This window comes from Calonectris borealis, chromosome 7, assembly GCF_964195595.1.
Source record: "Calonectris borealis chromosome 7, bCalBor7.hap1.2, whole genome shotgun sequence".
NCBI classification, from domain to species: domain Eukaryota; kingdom Metazoa; phylum Chordata; class Aves; order Procellariiformes; family Procellariidae; genus Calonectris; species Calonectris borealis.
This window is the reverse complement of record NC_134318.1, coordinates 12,715,674-12,734,747: the sequence shown is the minus strand read 5'-3', so window position 1 is coordinate 12,734,747 and position 19,074 is coordinate 12,715,674. Positions and strand designations below refer to the sequence as shown.

At 38.4% G+C, this 19,074-nt stretch overlaps 1 protein-coding gene across 2 annotated transcripts in view; it reads left to right on the top strand.

Moving 5' to 3' along the window:
• GRID1 (glutamate ionotropic receptor delta type subunit 1) overlaps positions 1-19,074 on the top strand; it is a 542,454-nt gene that overhangs the window by 285,004 nt on the left and 238,376 nt on the right. For both annotated transcript variants that reach the window (XM_075154298.1, XM_075154299.1), the window contains exon 4: positions 15,430-15,635. In XM_075154298.1, coding sequence (XP_075010399.1) covers positions 15,430-15,635 — 206 coding nt within the window. The remainder of the gene's footprint in view (positions 1-15,429; positions 15,636-19,074) is intronic.

Genomic DNA, 19,074 nt, shown 5'->3' with positions numbered 1-19,074 from the left:
TTTCTGCTCAGGTTTATGTTGTTGCTTTGTTACCTTTGCAAATATTTTTTCAAAGCTACACAAATGTTCATTAAATTCAAAGAGTCAAAGATTTAAGGCCGGAATATTTTGACTCATAATGTAACACAAGCCATAGAATATCACATTTTTATTTTCAATTTAAGCTTATGAGTTCTTGCAGCTATTGCATATCTTTTAGAAAACTCTCTCATGGGGACTTGTAAACACTTAATCTGGACCACCGCATGCCAAGGGAAATCACTCTAATAAGTTCAGTTGTTTTCACTAGTTTAAGAAATAGGTTTTAGTTGTTTTCTGATTGTTTTGGTTTAGATTTTGGCTAGCAGACTTCTCTCTGCTGTTTTTCTGTTTACTGAAGGAGTTGTCTATCAGAAGTTTTATCCTTGTTGAAATTTTCTTTAGACTTAACCTTCTATTCTATAGACAAAGTAGATTGAAACTCTTCAGTCTCTCACTATAAAGCTTGCTTCCCAGACTCAGTGATTTCTGTAGACCTGTCCTGGGTTTTTAACATTTCCTTTGAAGACTGGACACTGGAACTCCACAGCAGTGTTGAAGTAGCTGCTTTCCTTATGCCCTTGACCGAAGTGATGCCACATCTCTGAGCTTGATTGAGATTTCCTGCTTACACTTCTGCTGAAGGAATGAACTCCTCAGGAGTGCACGAGTCTCTTTCTCCATTAATAAAATGCAGCAAAGATTGGCCAAAATAATAACCACTGAAATCCTTTTCAATTTGAAGTTTTCAAACATGATTTAGAAGTGACTCTTTACCTCTAATTAATTTACTTATTTTAAAATGATGATTTACTGGAAACACCCTCCATAGCAACATCTTTTCTTTTCCCACCTGTTCTTTTGGAAGACTAGGAAAACAGGATATCTGAGCATGAGAAAGCAGTGGCATCCACAGAGGATGAGAGTTGCACTCTGCTTAGTGTCTCCTCTTTGGGAGGGAATACATAACTCCCAGATATAGCAGGGATAGGCACAGGGAGGAGGGGACCTCTGGCTTTGTGCGGGATGGGAGAGGAGGAGGGAGAGGAGGAGCTGGCATCCATGTGGAAACAGGGAGGTGGCAGCACGGAGGGCAGAGTTTTCTGAAGGTGTAATTTAACAGGCTTTATGAATGAGAACATCCACGTTGATGGGTGCTTGTCCTGGATAACTGCACGTTGTCTGAAATCTTGCAGTGTGGTTGATGCTTGATTTCTGAGTAAGAGTTTAAAGAAATACATATCTTTGCCTCTGAGAACTGTTTGAATACAGAACAAACATTATAATGGAGGTGTTATCTCCCTCACATAATGACTGTTACTCTTTTTTTTTTTTTTTCTTTGCTAACAGAAAGATCCTTTCCACTTTTCCAGAATCTAAACTTGAAAGAGATGCTGTAATGTTTTGCTGTTCATTTGGGCTATTGTCGGTTTTGCTTTGTGTTTTTTTTTCCGGTTTGTTTTGTCTTTTTCTTTCTTCAAAACCAGGTCAAAAAAGTAAACAAAGTAACAGGCTTGAAGATACACTTCAGTTTGTGTTGGTTTATTCCTTTCTGTTCTTTAGTAGTTGCTAAAAGAATTTGCCTCAATATTCCCATGGCACTCTTCAGTGTCCAGTTCTTTCATTTTCACAGTCAACCTTACTATCTCTCTTCACATTTCTTTAGCCCATGGGAGTGTGCACTTCACTAAATCCACTGCAAATTTCAGATGATTCATTCTCTTCTCTTCTAAGTAGGTTTTTTACTCACTGTCTCTTCAAATCGTCATCAGCATACTGCAAAGTTCAAGAAGTCTTTTCTTTCCTGGTATGTTTATCCTCAATTAACTAGTCTATATTCATTCTAATATTCCTCCTTTGGCTTCTGCACTTAAATTGTACCATGTTTGCTCAAGGGAAATATTTTTATTGCTTGTTATTTATTGCTATAGCAATGGAGTCCTATTACCCCTCCCTGCCTTTCATACTACAGGGATCTAAACAGACGCTCACATTTTTCGTAGGACTTTTCCTAGTTGGGGCTGGAAAAGAGTACTCATATGCACATAGTTAAACCTCTCAACGTTGTAGAATCAATAAATTGATCATTGATCACTTCAGATGGAAATGAATGACTGCTGTATAAGAAGGAAGTAAAGACTTATTCCACTCTTTAAAAGTAAATTTAAATTGTGTGTTTCAATCAGTGAAATATAAAATAGAAAAATTAAGATAATATGAATTCATGTATGTATATATGATCCCATTGTACTTGTATGAAATAAAACAGGAGGTGGGAGTTGCCGTATTGGAGGGGGATGTGAGTACACAATCAGAGATAGATGAGCAGAAAGAAAGGGAAAATGTCACCTTTTTTTTTTTTTTTTTTAAACTTGGAAGACTTGGTAATAAGGGGTGAAAGAAAACATAAATCAGGATATTATTACAATATAGCCATAAACTGCAGAAATGGATATTTTTAGTATTAGACACTTTCTACATAAAAAATGAGAAAAAATAGATCCTGCTGTATAAAGAATTTAATCAGTGACCTCCTAACTCTCAAGAGCCTAACTGCCAGCTCTCTCTTTTTCTGGTGTTAAAGCACATTTTGCTGGTCATTCATTCCACTCTTTTGAGCAAAAGAGCTGTGTTCATACAAACACTGAATACTTGTTTCCAGGGGGAAAAAATGATTCTTTTTCATGCAAACAGTAGATAGTGTAATAGAGCCTCAGAGGTGGCTGGGATGTGAGGTTTCAAATACTGTCACTAGATATGCACAGCAGTGGTTCTGAGGACATGTCAAAAGAAATGAAATGTGAAACTGTATCTGCAACCTCTTGCCAGAAGGTTTTGAAATAAGGGTGTTTCCAGCAGCTTACATAGCTGTCTCATTCCCTGAAGTTTACAGTTGCTGTTGTTGCAGCAGTTGTCTGCGCTGCTGTAAAAATCATTGTAGTTATATGTCGGGAGATGTATCTAAATAAATATTAAGGGTTAGAAGGAAGAAGGAGCAGATGAAATCTGTTAACGTACTCAGTGGCCAATAGCAACCTCATGATAGTGAGAGGAATGATTATATGAGTCAATGAAGAGATTTGAAGAAATACCTGAACTGGAATGAACCTCATTTTTGCTAAAATGAGGAGGTTGACATAGTAAAATAACAAAGATATCTAAGCTGAAGAAAATCACTCAGAGTTATTTTGCTTTTCAAAGATTTCCACCTGGCATTCTTAAGTGGTCTTTCGGAGATCTGGGTCACGTTCTCCTGACAAGAAGTCTCTTACCGTTCCCCTGCCCCCCAAGTTAATAATTATGTTAACCAAATATATTTCAGACACAGAAGTGCTTGAACATATGTAGCATCAAAGATCTATGATTATCATGATGATTAAACTCAAACCTTAAGACAAGTAAAAGAGGCATTAGCTATGCTCGGTGCATGAATGAGCTAGTAGAATGAGAAATGTTAGTCTTTATCTGGTCATTTTATGATTAATTGCAGTATGAGGAAGTTATCTTAAAGCTATAAAGAGGCAGAGCTTGATGTGTTGTGTCCCAGGAATAAAAACCTGGGATTGATTCTACCTGGAGTGAGCAGCAGAATAAATGATAATGATAAAAATAAAAACTCTGTATGTTAATCTGAAAACCTGCAGCTGGTTCATCTAGAGTTCAAACAGACTTTCCATGCCTTTATACTAAAACATCACATGGTGAAATTGTTCTCATGAACTCGGCAGATTCATTTTTTTTCTCAGGAATTGGAATACATAAAAGTAATGTGAATTTACTAGTTATATTTTTAGTCTTTTACATTTTCCTTCCACTGCATTGTAGTAATGTAATCTTTTCTTAAGAAGAGGTTTCTGTTTTCCCCTCTCCAGCTATTCCACAAGAACAGAAAAATAAGAAGTCAGTAATTACGTTAAAATCTTGTCCTTACCTGATTGATGGATTTTTGGATGCCCAGCAGTAACATATTATCCTATCCTTTCTGACACATCATCTTGTCCTCTTCCAAGCCATTGCTTTATTTAAAGTAACTGAAATTAGCACAGTGGCTGCTTCTCTGAACTATATTAAGATGTGCAGATTTGCCACCAAAGATATCAGTACCTGCATGGTGCTGCTTGGCCAGAGATGTTCTTCACAGCCTTTTCTAATGACAATTTTTTTCCAGGTGACATTCAGAATTGCTTAATTCCTTTCCAGTAAATTAGAAGACATTAGCTAAGGAATTAAGTTAATTAGTTGGGGGGCGTGGGGTGGGGAAATAGACCTCTTCATTCAAATATTAACCTTAGGGTATATTGGACTTCCTAACTGGCCTTCATATTAGTGGCTGTAATCGGTAGATAAAAGCTTGTCAGATTTTGAGGGAGCTGCATTGAAGCTTTGTCTCAATGAGTCCCACAATCAAATCTCAATTTAAATTTACTGAGGCATATAGTTGCCTTGCTTAATTTACTCATAAATATATGTAAAGGAGATGCTACAATAACCCCCAATTTTATAAATATGCAAATAAAAACGTCTAATGTCGCTGAAGTAAACTGAAAACCCTGAATACTTCTTGCTTTTGAACGTGAAGTTTTGTTTCCCTTGCCCAAGCACTTAGGTACCTCTGAGTGTAGATTCCAAAATAACTTTGTGGTTAGTTGCGACTGGAATTTTTTTTGAGATTTACTCTGCTGCCAAACCGGGGATGGTTATGACTAGTCAACAAAGGACTCTCATACTGTACTTGGCTGCTTTTATCCAAATCAAGGTATTTTAATTAAATTTGTGTGGGACATGCTAATGGAGTCAGAAAACTCTTTGTAACATTATACGCCCATTTTCCCATTATCCTTTTCTATAGCTGAGTTTTTAATGAGGAGACGTTATTTTCCAAAGCCTGTAAATATTTCTCTTTGCTGTTGCTCTATAGAAGTATACAAAGAGAAGAAGAAAAGCTATTGTTACAGACGGTTGTTAATTTTAAAATGAAGTGCTTCAGCGAAACCTGGGTAATTGCTCTTGTGTCCGGGCACATATGAAACAAATCATAGGCATGATTTTCAAGAGCAAGTTTACGGTGCCTTCTCAAAAGCCACGTATTCAGTCATGGGCACAAGCTATTAAAATATTAGGGTTGTAGTTTGAAGAGGAGGGTGGCACAGGAGGATTAGTTAAAAAGATGTGAAGCTTTTTGCTTGGTTTTTATTGCTGTTTTAAGGAAGAAGGGCTTCACATCCGGGAAGGTGGAAGTGTGTTCTTCGCATTTGAAGTGTTTATCTTGATTATCATCATAGGGTAAATCACAGTGTGTAGTAGCTATGTGAACACTTATTCATACGTTGAGAGATTTTGTACGTGGGAGGAGACTTGGCACTGAGTTTCCTCACACAAAGCTAAATACACACTTGAATGTTTGTAGGACTAAGGCCTAAACCATCTCATTTTTCAGTCTGTTAAAATGTGTTACTTTTGTTTGCAATATGATGAGTGGAGAATTTTTGGCACTAATCTTGGTACAGTGTACCACCTCAGAGCTACCAGTTGTCTTTTCAGTAATCATTTCTCATTATTTTCCGAAAGCATGGAGCTAACAAAGGGATGCCTGAGGAGGTTTTAGCTGATGACAAAGTATAAGGAGATTCATGTTTTTATTCTCTAGCATGTTGTTTTTGTGTGGTGTTTTGTGTTTGTTTGTTTTGGGGTGGTTTTTTTTTTTTTTTTCTTTTTTTCCTTTCCCCTCTGGGATCAGAGTTCTGCTGTTAGGGAATGGAGTACTTGTATTAGCCATCATACTAAAAGTAGTTGTTATAATGCAAATGAATAATTGGCAACTGATTTTTTTCTGTTTGTTTGTTATTGGCATACTCCTACAAGAAGGACTAATTGACGGTCATTATATGTGACATGAACTTAGATTTTGTTTTCAACTCCCTCTCACCCCTGCCAAGAAATTTGTTATCTCAGTAGGGATCCTTCTCATCTTGCTTTCAACAGAAAACACTGGAGAACAGAAGAGTCTATAATTGATTTTTATATCCTTTTGCACTTTTGTGCAGAGTTTTATGGAGGCTGTATTGCAAAAATGGGCTTTAAAAAAAGTAGGAAATTAAAGAAGGATATATAATTTTTCTAATTTTCTGAATTCACTGTCTATATGAAAATGTACTTTGTGAGTCAAACAGCTAGCCAAGGAAGTTAAACTTCAGATACCACCATCCTCATTACAACCTGATGGACATCACTTAAGTAAAATAAAGATTGGCCAGAGAGTCCTTCCTGAGTTCTGAGCTAAAATGTACACCATTGTCCTTAGCTTGCCAGCAGGTGACCAAATATTGTCCAAGTAGTTCAGGATGGGCTTGCCAGGGCAGGTGAGCTCTGTGCAGCTCAGTGCCATGCTCAGGTTCCACATGAGCTGGCATCCGCATGGTGCACGTGGTGTGATGACACAGAGCCTTACTGATAATTGCAGCCTGGTGCTGACTAGGTCAGAGTGCACTGTACTAATGGTGATAAAGGTCAAGACAAGGTGTGGATTCAATGCTCCTGTACCACCTTGTACCACTTGTGGCATCTGCCAAAGTGACATCTAGATTTCTCAGTGTAGAATATTTGAGACAGTACAGAATTAATATCAGTAAGGACTTGATTATCCAAAATCTGAGACTGGTTGAGAAATAGTAACCTTAAAGAGAATTCCTGTTTCCTCAGTGAAGAGGACTCCATCCCTAGATGATGACGACAACGTGAGAGCTGGCAGCTCTGACAGCCTTTCTGCTACTTGTATGCCCAGGGCACCTGACTTTTACTTGAACCTACAGAAATACTCCAATGGGAGAAAGTTGCTTCAACAGAGAGTTGAATTATTATTTGCTGACATGTAGTTAAGCAGGTATAACAGCAACTAGCTCCTGTAATGTATGTTTATAGTGTATACTTTATTATACTGTACAGGTGTTTATAAAGTACATTGAGATCCTTAGCTGAAAGGTGTTGTATAAATGCAAGCAATAATTATTGTTACACATATAAGAGAATAAGGTCTTCCTGCCAGTAGCCTTTCCTCAAGTGGGAATTTGATTTATTTATCTGCAGTAATTTTATTGCAGTCTCTCTTGAGATCGGAATGTGCAATATTTAAACAAATGGGAGACTCGCCCTGTGGTCCATTAAAACCAAAGGGATGTGCTTCTACCTTCTTTTTGCTGGATGCTTGGCTATACACACATATAAAATGAATCTCTATCAAATTCTCAGGTGACTTCTGGTTTTCTCTGAATGAAAAGAGATACCTTTTACCTCTCTATGTAAGGCATTCCCTTTGCACATTTGGTTTGTTTCACGATGCGCTTATTTGCATTTGTTTATCCTACTTTAGGGTTACTGGTCTTATTTATGAAGGACATCATATGTCAAAGTACGATAAAAAAACTTACAATACAGTAACAACTTCTAAACAGTCAGACAGGCTAATAGTCCAAACATCCTAAACGGACATTATTAATTCAGATGTTAATGTAAAATAACAGGGCTTCAGGAAGGTGCATCTCAACCCTCCAAAAGAAGAAAGATATATTTTCCTAATGTACTGGTGGATGGATGTTTAGAATGCTTGTACTCAGCCATAACAAATATTAGGCTCAGTAATTTAAGGCAGTAATTAAAATTAATTTAGGTGAAAGAAATCTGCTGTTTAAACTTAGGATATATGTCAGCAAAAGCATAGTTTCTGTCAATACATCTATTTTTGTCTCGTAAGATACAGCAATAACACTGCATAGTGTCTTTAAAAGTACTTTAACGTATTAACAGCAGTAGTGAGATGAGAAGCTATTACAGCTCATTTGAGTGGTTTACCGTTGGGCAAACCATTGGCAATTATTGCACCTGGAAGAATTAAATGGATGATTTGAATAAAAATACTAGTTCTTCAGTGAATTCCCTTTTAAAATCAATTGTAGCATATGTCCACATTTTTTCCAACAGTAATGAATTTCCTGAGGTGTTTTCCCTTGTGCTTTTGAACGCTAAGTGCTAAAATCCAGCAGGAGAGACCTGTAGTTGACCTTTCATGCTAAATGTGAAAAGGCTATTGTAGCCTTTAAAAGGCTTTTGTGCTTCTGGGCCTCCTGGGAAGCTCCAGTTACCTTCAGACTGGATCACCTGTTTCAGGTATGAAGCATCAGTTGTGCAGAGTAACTTTTTAATATTTTTAATAGTGATGTCTGCCTTCTATGATAGGTTGAATCTGAAAACCTCTGTTTGTGCATGCAACACATCTGGCTTTATGGTGTGTTCTGTCCCTTTCCCATCTGTTCAGGAGTGAAAATCACCAATACCTATGAATTATCTCTATTCAAAGTCCCTTTCATATTTAAAAACCTGATAACAAACTCGATGTAGGCAGTATAACTGCCCAATAAAAAATTTTCTGCAGCCATTATACAGGCTTCAGCCTTTGATATCATAATGGGTTCTGAGTAGACCTTTGCATTTGATTAATTCTGATGCTTGTATCAAAACATATGTGGTAAGATTTTCAGTTTCTACAGGAAGGTGGTCAAATGTCAACCTATGATCTAGATTTAAATGGCAAAACATTTTTTTCAAATGTATTTTTCAAAGATTACATTTCTGATCGCCTGCTTTATTCTTTCCAGAAATCTCTGATTTCTTGCTTTTCTCTCATCTCTTTGAGAAGAGGTTATGCAGCTTCTAGGTCTGAATGGCATTATGCAGTGCCTGGCTGGTCAGGCAGCGCAGGCACTGGTGCGTTGCTTTGTGTTTGACTGATGTTAGTAGAACTATCCAGGAGAGAAAGGTGTAAAAAGGGGAAAGGAGAGTCCAATGTGATCCTGAAAATTCCCAAGTTAAAATGCTGAAGGTGATCTGGATGCTTATAGTTTACATGGGCTTAAAGGGAAACTGTGCTGTTCTATGAAGGAGAAAGCCATTGAGGGTTACAATGCAGAAATGCACCTCTGTGGTGCATAGAAATGCACAGAAACCTCACCTGCCTGAGGAATTCCCTGCACTGCAAACTGTGAATTGTTGGGAGAATGTTAGAGGCAAGTATCACTGCACGATTGCTCCTGTTTTGCTCTGTTTATCAGAGAGGTTATGGAGCTTGGCAGAATTTCTCGTCTGGTCTCATCTGGTACAGGTTATTATCTTATGTGAACTGAATAATAAAAAAATCTAATTTAATTCATAAATTTATTGTACTTGCTATTATATGTACTTGCTATAATAACTATTGCCTAGTTACTGACTTCCTTAATTTCTTAAAAAAAAAAAAAAAAGAACAGAAAATGGGGTATAATTGCAGAGGTGTTTCTTTGAGCTCTGGTGTACCTAAAAACATGCAAGAAGGCAAAGATTTTTTTAGCAGAAAGTTTTTGAAGTGAAACCTCGTTAGGAATAAGATGACTAAATCACAGGTATTGTTTTGAAATTGTGAGTTCCAATATTTGTAGAAAAATTACCTGGCTGATAGCAATTATCTTAGCAGTGGTCATGGGAATATCGCAGGCAGAGACACGCAAGGAAATGTGATAGATGGAGAGCGATGTTACATGCTTGGAGACGGATTGTAGGAACAGGGGGAAAAAAAAAATTATAAAAGTAGAAAATATACCTTACTAATATCATTTCACATTTGCACTTGGATCCAATAAGCATTTACATTCAAATATTAACGTAGTCATATCTATCGTAACAGACTTTGTTATTATAGTTTCTAGTCTAACCACTTTATTTGAGCAGTTGAAATCATATTGTGAGTATTTTAGGTTGAAAATTTCAGTGCTTGCTCAAAGTCTAATTCTTCTAGATGATTTGGACAAAATAATTCCCTTTTGAAAGCATAAATAGTAATCTTTCCTCTATTGTTTGAAAGAAGAGAATTTTGTTATTTATTAACTTAAGAATAAGAGCTCCTTCTTAAGTATGTCCACTTTCAGTTTTCTAAAATACTAGAGTATATTCAAAACCTTCAAGTAGGTTATTATCTGTAGCAAGGACCCAAAGATGGTATTCAAAATCATTCATTCAGAAAACTTAAAATGCAGCAGGAGTCTAATCATCAGAATGTGCGTCTTATTATCCCTTATTTCTTATGTAAACCATTTGCAGTTGCAAAAATGAGGGACAATAGCCCTTGTAAAATAAAATGAATGAAATCCATGAAACTGAAGTGGTTTAGGAAACCTGTTTCAAGGTGCTTATAGGTTATCTTCCAAATCAGTGAATCCTAGAATGTGTATTTTATACTGTCTTAAGAAATGAAAAAAGAAATGGGAAGTATTCTGTCCAATTTGCAGTCAAGAGAGACAAACCTACAATAAAGCAGAGTATCTTTGTATTAAAGGTAAGAAATAGTCATTTTTGTCTTCTCTTGGAGCTTAAGTATAAGGAAAAATGCCTTGATATTGTTCCCAAAATGTTGGAAAAGGTTAATATATTTTTTTACAAGTGTATAAATACTAAAATAATGAAACTATCCAAGTCTCCTTGACACTCTTCTTACTACTTTAAATATATCACCAAAATAACACTCAAATAAAACTAACACTGGAAGAAAAAAGTGTGAAGTGTAGAGCCTACAATCAGCATGTAATGAGAATTTCAAATGAGAAAACTCAAAAGCTCAGTGTTTCCTGCCTGATCTCATTGTTTTTCACACTTATTTACTTTTCCTTCTTAGAAATGTACAAGTGAAAGGATTGGTGTATGTAATTTGAAAATAGAGCTTGGTGACGATACTTCAGTCCTCCCAGAATTTACTTGGTGATGGACAAGAATGAAAGGGTGTGAAATTATTTCTTGGTGCTTCTTTAGCCTTGCCTTTAGCTCCAGCTTGGTACTTCAGTTTGCTTCCAGCTGTTTGCTACCCAAAGTAAAATGTTTCCTAGCCATGTGATGCCTCTATTTCTGTCAAGTGGGGTTAGAAACTGGTGTTGAAAAGACAATATACTGCTCTTTACCTCCTGGAAATTCCGTTCTACAATGAGCTGTCCTTAAAGGCCAGCTGTGCCCAACCACACAGCTGTTTCACACAAAACCAATAGCTTAAAGCTGCTTGCGTCAAGGCCAAGAATCAGATCCTGTAAATGTGTGAAAGATGAATGCTATGGTAGGCTCTGTGAACTTTTTTTATATAAACAAGATTATAGATAATATAATAAAAATGAATTACTTTGTAAATGACAATAAGCTTTACATACAGGTAGCTTATGCCATATTTAGTACTATTCTTTTATGCTTGTGTTCCAGTCAACCAGCACAGTGACCAGCCTAACCTCTAGCAGGAAATGATACATTTCATTATTCCTTATAGTACAATAAAGCCTTTTATTTATGGCAAGCATTAGTTTTGCAGTCACAGTGACAGAATGAATATCTTAGTAGTGCATCAAGGCTTTCCTTCCCTCCTTGTAATAGTTATCCCTGAAATTGTCTCCTTCTTCTGTTGTCAGACCTGAACATATTGTACATCTGTCAGTGTTAGGAAGAAGGCTTTCAGCCACAGAGATTCTCTCTCGAGCCAGATGTAACAGAAGAGACACAAAGTTCATAAGAAGTTCGCTTTTCTTATGAAGCTCTAGTGAGTTAGTTCCAATTCCAACCTGCTAATTTCACAGGATTGTGGTTGACACTAGAGTATCGTAAACATAACCAAATATTATATGGTTTTACAGACCACTTTTATGAGAAATGCTCACCTGAGTGCATTTTGTACAGTGTCATTTTCCTTCTGGAGTACAGCTGTCGCATGATCTTCAAGAAACTGATGTTCTCGAAAGAGAAATTTTCAAATATTGTCTCTGAAATTCTGCATGTTGATCATGCACAAATCAGGTGGGCAATTAGATAATTCAAATCGTACAGTGTGATTTTTGTGGTTGAATGTAGGCTACACCTGAGCAAAAGTAACTAATTGGGAAACTGAAGGTAGAGATAGCTGTAGGTTGTGGAGTTACGGCAAATTGGTCTTTCATTTGTCAGATGTTCTAGACAGAAGTGTTTGACTATGATGGAGTTTGGATTGCTATACTTTTCCTATAAAGCATGAAATAAATGGGCACAAGGAATTATTTTATTAGTAATAGTTCAGAATAAGTAATATTAGAATCTGAATTTTTTAATAAAAAGTCATTGTTAAGACTACAAGAGATAGAAAGCACATGTATTTTAACAGACAAAAGCATTTATAGAATCCTTTATTTTTATTCAATTATATGTGAATTTTATAAGACTCCTTTTAGTCCTGAAGAAAACGAAGGATTAACTGTCCTAAATCATGAGAAGTGAAAAGAAATTCATAACTGTTTCTATGAATATTTCTGTTTGCGCTGCCATGGAACAAAGCTCAGTTTTTTTATGTTGCATGGATGGAAAATGGAGGAAAAAAAATGAGGGCATCAAGCTCACTTTCTTGTGTGATATGTCAGATAAAATAAAACTGAGCCTAATTCATTATGATTTATAAACAGATGCTCCTACATATGTGCATGTGTTTGTGTATTTATGTACTGATACGTTTTAAGAAATGATTGCCCTCTTGGTGATGATTGCAAATAATTGTTAGTGAAAAAAGATCCCATTATGTAGGCACCTAAAATTAGTCAGTCACCTCCGAAAAAAACTGCTCTTCAGTTTCCACTTTCACCTCTGAATTCCCACCAAGCCTTCTCCTCCTCCCCAGTGTCACGTAGGAACAGGCATGTCAGCATTCAGGAAGATAGAGCCATGCAGTTCTTTCTGATTGCCAACACTGAATAAATTCACATTCACTTATATCTGTGAAAAACTGACAGACTGTGCTTGTACATTTGAGCTTGGACAGCCTCTTCCGTCTCAAATTTTGCTTTGTTCTCAAGCTGGAAAAAATCTGAATCCTTCCATTTTTCAAACTGGGAAATAGCCTGTTTTCCTTGGGGGGGGGGCCGGGGGGGGGGGGGGGGGGCGGAAATTTGTAAGGGAACACAAAATGCTCTTCCAAGTCCAAATAGTCTTGCCATGTGCATCAAGTATTTTGCACTGGTCTACAACAATATTTGTAACCAGTAGTTCAGCAGGTCAGCTGAAAACATAAGGCAAAAAACCTAGAGCAATATCGGCACGGTTAATCTTTTGTAAGCAGCTTTCCTTTGTGCAGTGATAACTTTAGATGCTTGCACAAAAAGTCAAGTCATTACTAAACTATAAAAAAGGGAACTTTCTTGCTGCTTGTCAAGCACTGCAGTAATTTTGAAGGACCAAATATCATTAAAAGAAAAATCTTTGTGTTTCATGTATCACAGATCCATAAAGTGAGCATAGGTATAGTAATGAATGCTAGCTTACTGAATTTAAATTAGCAAAATCCAAACTTAGCTTGACAACTTCAATAAAATACTCTAACCTGTAAACAATAGTTGTTTGTCACTGTCATTATTTCAACACACCTGCAATATTTAACAGTTTTACAGGTGCTAAAGTCTTCTGGCATTTCCCAGAAATGCCTGCATAACAATAAACCCCTTCCTTTCCTCAGTGACTCAGGATTTTAGACAGTAAGCAAGTCTAGCACGTATTTGACAGTGTGATAAAACTGCTACAGACTAGCCTAAGTCACCAGCAAAACCCTCATGAGTTCACCTTTCCTGATGGTGGGGTTGGCTGGGAGGGATGATCATATCAACTAAACCCAAGTTAAAAAGGCAGTAAAGAGTCTGCTGTGGTTGGCACATCCCCAGTTTAATTTCCATTCCTTTCTGATGTTTCTCTGTAATTTGGCTGTTTTCTGAAGCTGAATTAATCACATTAACAAGCATTCCCATGTTTGGATAGGAGTACAAAGCTACTCAAGGTGTAACGTTCAGTGCTTTTCTTTTGGATCTAATGTTTGCTAGTTATCTTGTTGACTCTAATATATTGCACTTGTACATGATTTAAATTCTTTAACTGGTGTATCCTCGCAAGGTGTTACTTGTATCAGGTTTCATACAACGTTTTTTAGGGGGAGAAAAAAGAAGTTCATGTGTATATTCTGTGGCCATGCAAGACCAAGATTGGTGGTGGTCTAAGAGCCCACCCAGATGGGGCAGCAAGGAATCCTACTGACTTGAATCAGACGGGTTTTCAGTCCTCCGACTTTAGCAGTGTGTGTGGTATTGATACTTAGAATTTCATTAGAAGTTGGTTACTTCCAGGGTTTAAATAAACCCACCAGCTGTTACAATCTAGTTTATAGAGATCATTAGAGTTATAGCAAAGTTTTCTGAAGAGCAAGTTTTATTATGAGAACAATAAATGTACTCTAACTTACACCATTTGGCTTCACTCATGAGCTGAAATTTGATGATAAAAGTGTGAGAAATGAATGTGAGAAAAAAGTGTTAAATACTTTCTTATTCAAGGCAAGTTATATGTGTTTCAGACAGAATTAAGGGCTCCTAATGACGTGGTACAGCTGTGATCAAGTCACTGTTAATTTTGAAAGCAACCTGGTTCAATATAAGCTCTGACCTTTTTATTGCTCTAAATTTCACTGCAAAATAAAAACTCAGACATTTATTGTAGAAAAATGCTGAGAATCATGAAGACAGAGTACAGTTTGAGCCAGCAGATTCATCATGAAAAAAATATAAAATGTGTGTTCCTCCATGTTAATGTCCTAACAAATGTGATTAGGAAAATATATTTTTTCAATCAGCCTGAAGTTGAGTGACAGAGCTCAAAGGAACATGTTTTGAAGGGGTTTGCTTGCTAATTTTTTTACACTATAGTATATCCAAATAGTTTGGGGCTTTGTGTACTGTTTCATAGGTTTACAGGTTAATGGTAAACCTCTGGTTAGGTAGGTTATTTATAGCAGGGAAAGAGGGGAAAAAAAGAGGTCAAAAGGAGGGCTGTGTATATTTGGATATTGTAAGTGTTTAATGGAAAAAACAGGCGTGATCTTATGTAAGAGATATAAGGTTGAGGTAGAAGGAAAGAAGTTTAGGGATGAGTGATTTATCCCCTTACTTATTTATCTGTTCCTGGATTTATGCATTTAGATTGTGATATTGTTGGGGTGGGGATTGTCTTTTTGTTTGTGCAGTGTTAAGCCCTGTGGCCTTGAGCTTTTGAGGAGGTATCCACAGCCACCCAAACACATGAATTGGCTCTTCCTAAGAGTCATTCAGAGACCTCTGGGGAAAGGCAATTGATGGCGTTTCCCTGCTGGCATTGGCTATGAAAGGGAGCTGTGGAAGGTGGCTGTGTGGAATACTCTTCTGACAGCACCGCAGGAAAAAAGTCTTTTTCCACCTAATTAGTGATGCTTGCCTAGTTGGCGAAGGTTGATGCAGTGGTTTTTTTTTTTCTTTTCTTTTCTTTTCTTTCTTTCTTTCTTTCTTTTTTTTTTCCTTCCTTCTTTTCCCTCCTGTGTTACAGATATACGTGGACTGCAGGGATTTCTCGATCAGGCCTCAAGACTGGGACTTGATGTATCATTACAAAAAGTGGACAGGAACATCAGCAGAGTCTTTGCCAACCTTTTCACTACCATGAAAACAGAAGAGCTGAACCGCTATCGGGACACGTTGCGAAGGGCTATCTTACTCCTAAGCCCACGGGGAGCCCAGACTTTTATTAATGAGGTCAGTGCACAGTTGTTCTTACCATCAACATTTCAGGAACATATATGATGACTTATGTGATACCTTGCCACGTTTTCTGAAGTGGTAGATTTTGACAATGCTGGTTGGTAAATGTCAGATAGGATTGTCAGACTCTAGTGTTGGAGAATTGAAATATCAGGTACTCCATGAAATGCATCCTTTGTGGTTAATGCAAACGGGACGGCATGGGCCAGATGGGCACTTTCAATACAATATACAGCTCTATGGGGCAATTCTTTTTTTCTGATTGTCTTCCATACCAATACTTTTGACCTGGATTTCTACCACTGTCTACAAGTTACCAGAAAATCTACTATAGGCTATTAGAAATGAAACATAATGTACCTGGGAGAGTTGTCTTTACTGTGGAAATCTCCAAATTCATGTTAAAAGGGCATGTTACTGATGTTTGAAAGCTGAATCACAGTGTTTTTATCAAGTAAGAAGTAGAAATTATATGTTTGTCTCTTTTTCTTAATGGTTTCTTGAAATCAACGAGTCTAATTAGGACAGGGAGGTAGCTGTTGGGCAAACTTGTAATTAATGTTGTGCTGTGGGCTAATTTTTGTCATTAATTAGTTTTATCCAGCTTTTTTAATATTAAATAATGAATTATTTCACAGTGCTTTATATGTCAGAGTTGAGAATGAGAGTTGGATCCTCAATATAAGTTTACGTGTATTCATTAGCTAAGAATTTGGCAATGAAATAGGGTTTTTTAAATTCTTTTTTAACTAACCAGGGATAAAACTGAACCAAAAAATTAAAATGTGGATGACACCTGTTTCCAATTATCAGTTTTGCTGCATCAAAGCCTGCTAAATTAAAAAAAAAATCAACTTAAATTAGCTCATTAAGTTTTTTTATCATATCAGCATAAGTAAATTCTCTACATTTATGTTCATGGGTGATTTTTAAATTAATAGGGTAAATTTTGTCATAAATAAATGAGGCAAATGGGTAGCTTGGGAAAGACTAAGCACAGGGAAAAATTCTATTCGTGTTTGTGCATACACAGGGATTTTCAGCAGAGGAATGAGGGAGTACTTGTCCTCAAAGTGTAGTAAGCTATACACAGCTCAGTCAGTGGTTTTACTTGCTTTATGGTAGGCCTCCAGCAAAAATACACATTGCTTAGTATTCCAGTGAGTCCTAACAAAGTATCCAAACCAGGTATTAAAAAGAAATCAACATATGTGTTTTATTCAGACCCACGCTGGATAGAAAGTCTGTCCCCCTTCAGTACACAAGGTTCCAGAAATGTTTGTAAGAATTACGTGCGTGTACTGTCAGGACCCTTCAGGTCTCTCAAATGTAGGGGCTAATGTATTAAACTGTTTTATTACTCACTTCACCTTAAAGCAGTGTGTATTATAGGCATTAAGGCTAATGATTTTGATATATTTCCAGATCCCTGCAGGAGTTTAACTGTGGGCAGAAATGAAAAGTAATATATTTGGCAATCTTCCTATATTGAATCTTGATTGATTCAGAAAAGCTTTATAAAAGAAAATTTAAATCTTAGAGAGGAACTCTCAAAAGGCTTGAGATGTGAGGTGCACGGTGTAGGGAAGAATCCTTCGCTAGCGGAGGTCGGGCTTACATTTCGTGGAGAGTTATAACTGTGATTCCTCAATATCTCAGTCAATAAGTGCAACTAATTATCTACAGCACAATTTCAGACAGTCTGGGATAACAACTTTCAGCTTAAATGAAATACATATTCTTACATAATTTACAGAAATACATCATAGAATCATAGAATCATTAAGGTTGGAAAAGACCTCTAAAATCATCAAGTCCAACTGTCAACCCAACACCACCATACCCACTACACCATGTCCCTAAGCGCCTCATCTACACGTCTTTTAAATACTTCCAGGGATGGTGACTCCACCACTTCACTGGGCAGCCTGTTCCAAAGCCTGACCACTCTTTCAGTAAAGAAATTTCTCCTAATGTCCAGCCTAAATCTCCCTTGGTGCAGCTTGAGGCCATTTCCTCTCATCCTATCGCTTGTTACTTGGGAGAAGAGACCAACACCCACCTCGCTACAACCTCCTTTCAGGCAGTTGTAGAGCGCGATGAGGTCTCCCCTCAGCCTCCTCTTCTCCAGGCTAAACAACCCCAGTTCCCTCAGCCGCTCCTCATAAGACTTGTGCTCCAGACCCTTCACCAGCTTTGTTGCCCTCCTCTGGACATGCTCCAGCACCTCCGTGTCCTCCTTGTAGTGAGGGGCCCAAAACTGAACACAGGATTCGAGGTGCGGCCTCGCCAGCGCCGAGTACAGGGGCACGATCACCTCCCTAGTCCTGCTGGCCACACTATTTCTAATACAGGCCAGGATGCCATTGGCCTTCTTGGCCACCCAGGCACACTGCCGGCTCATGTTCAGCCGGCTGTCAACCAGCACCCCCAGGTCCTTTTCCTCGGGGCAGCTTTCCAGCCACTCTTCCCCAAGCCTGTAGCGTTGCCTGGGGTTGTTGTGGCCCAAGTGCAGGACCCGGCACTTGGCCTTGTTGAACCTCATACAATTGGCCTCAGCCCATCGATCCAGCCTGTCCAGGTCCTTCTGCAGAGCCTTCCTACCCTCCAGCAGATCAACACTCCTGCCCAACTTGGTGTCGTCTGCAAACTGACTGAGGGAGCACTCGATCCCCTCGTCCAGGTCATTGATAAAGATATTGAACAGGACCGGCCCCAAAACTGAGTCCTGGGGAACAGCGCTCGTGACCGGCCGCCAGCTGGATTTAACTCGGTTCACCACAACTCTCTGGGCTCGGCCGTCCAGCCAGTTTTTTACCCAGTGAAGAGTGCACCTGTCTAAGCCGTGAGCCGCCAGATTCTCTAGGAGAATGCTGTGGGAGACAGTGTCAAAGGCTTTAGGAAGTCCAGGTAGACCACATCCACAGCCTTTCCCTCATCCATGAGGCAGGTCACCTGGTCACAGAAGGAGATCAGGTTGGTCAAGCAGGACCTGCCTTCCATGAACCCGTGCTGGCTGGGCCTGATCCCCTGGTTGTCCCGGACATGGCTCGTGAGCGCCCTCAAAACAAACTGCTCCATGATCTTCCTCGGCACCGAGGTCAGGCTGACCAGCCTGTAGTTCCCTGGATCCTCCTTCCGGCCCTTCTTGTAGGTGGGCGTCACATTGGCAAGCCTCCAGTCGTCTGGGACCTCCCCAGTTAACCAGGACTGCTGGTAAATGATGGAGAGCGGCTCGGCAAGCTCCTCCGCCAGCTCCCTCAGTACCCTCGGGTGGATCCCATCCGGCCCCATAGACTTGTGAACGTCCAGGTCGCATAGCAGGTCATTAATTTCTTCCTCTTGGATTATGGGGGGTTTACCCTGCTCATCGTCCTTGTCTTCCAGCTCAGGGGGCTGAATACCCTGAGGATAACTGCTCTGACTATTAAAG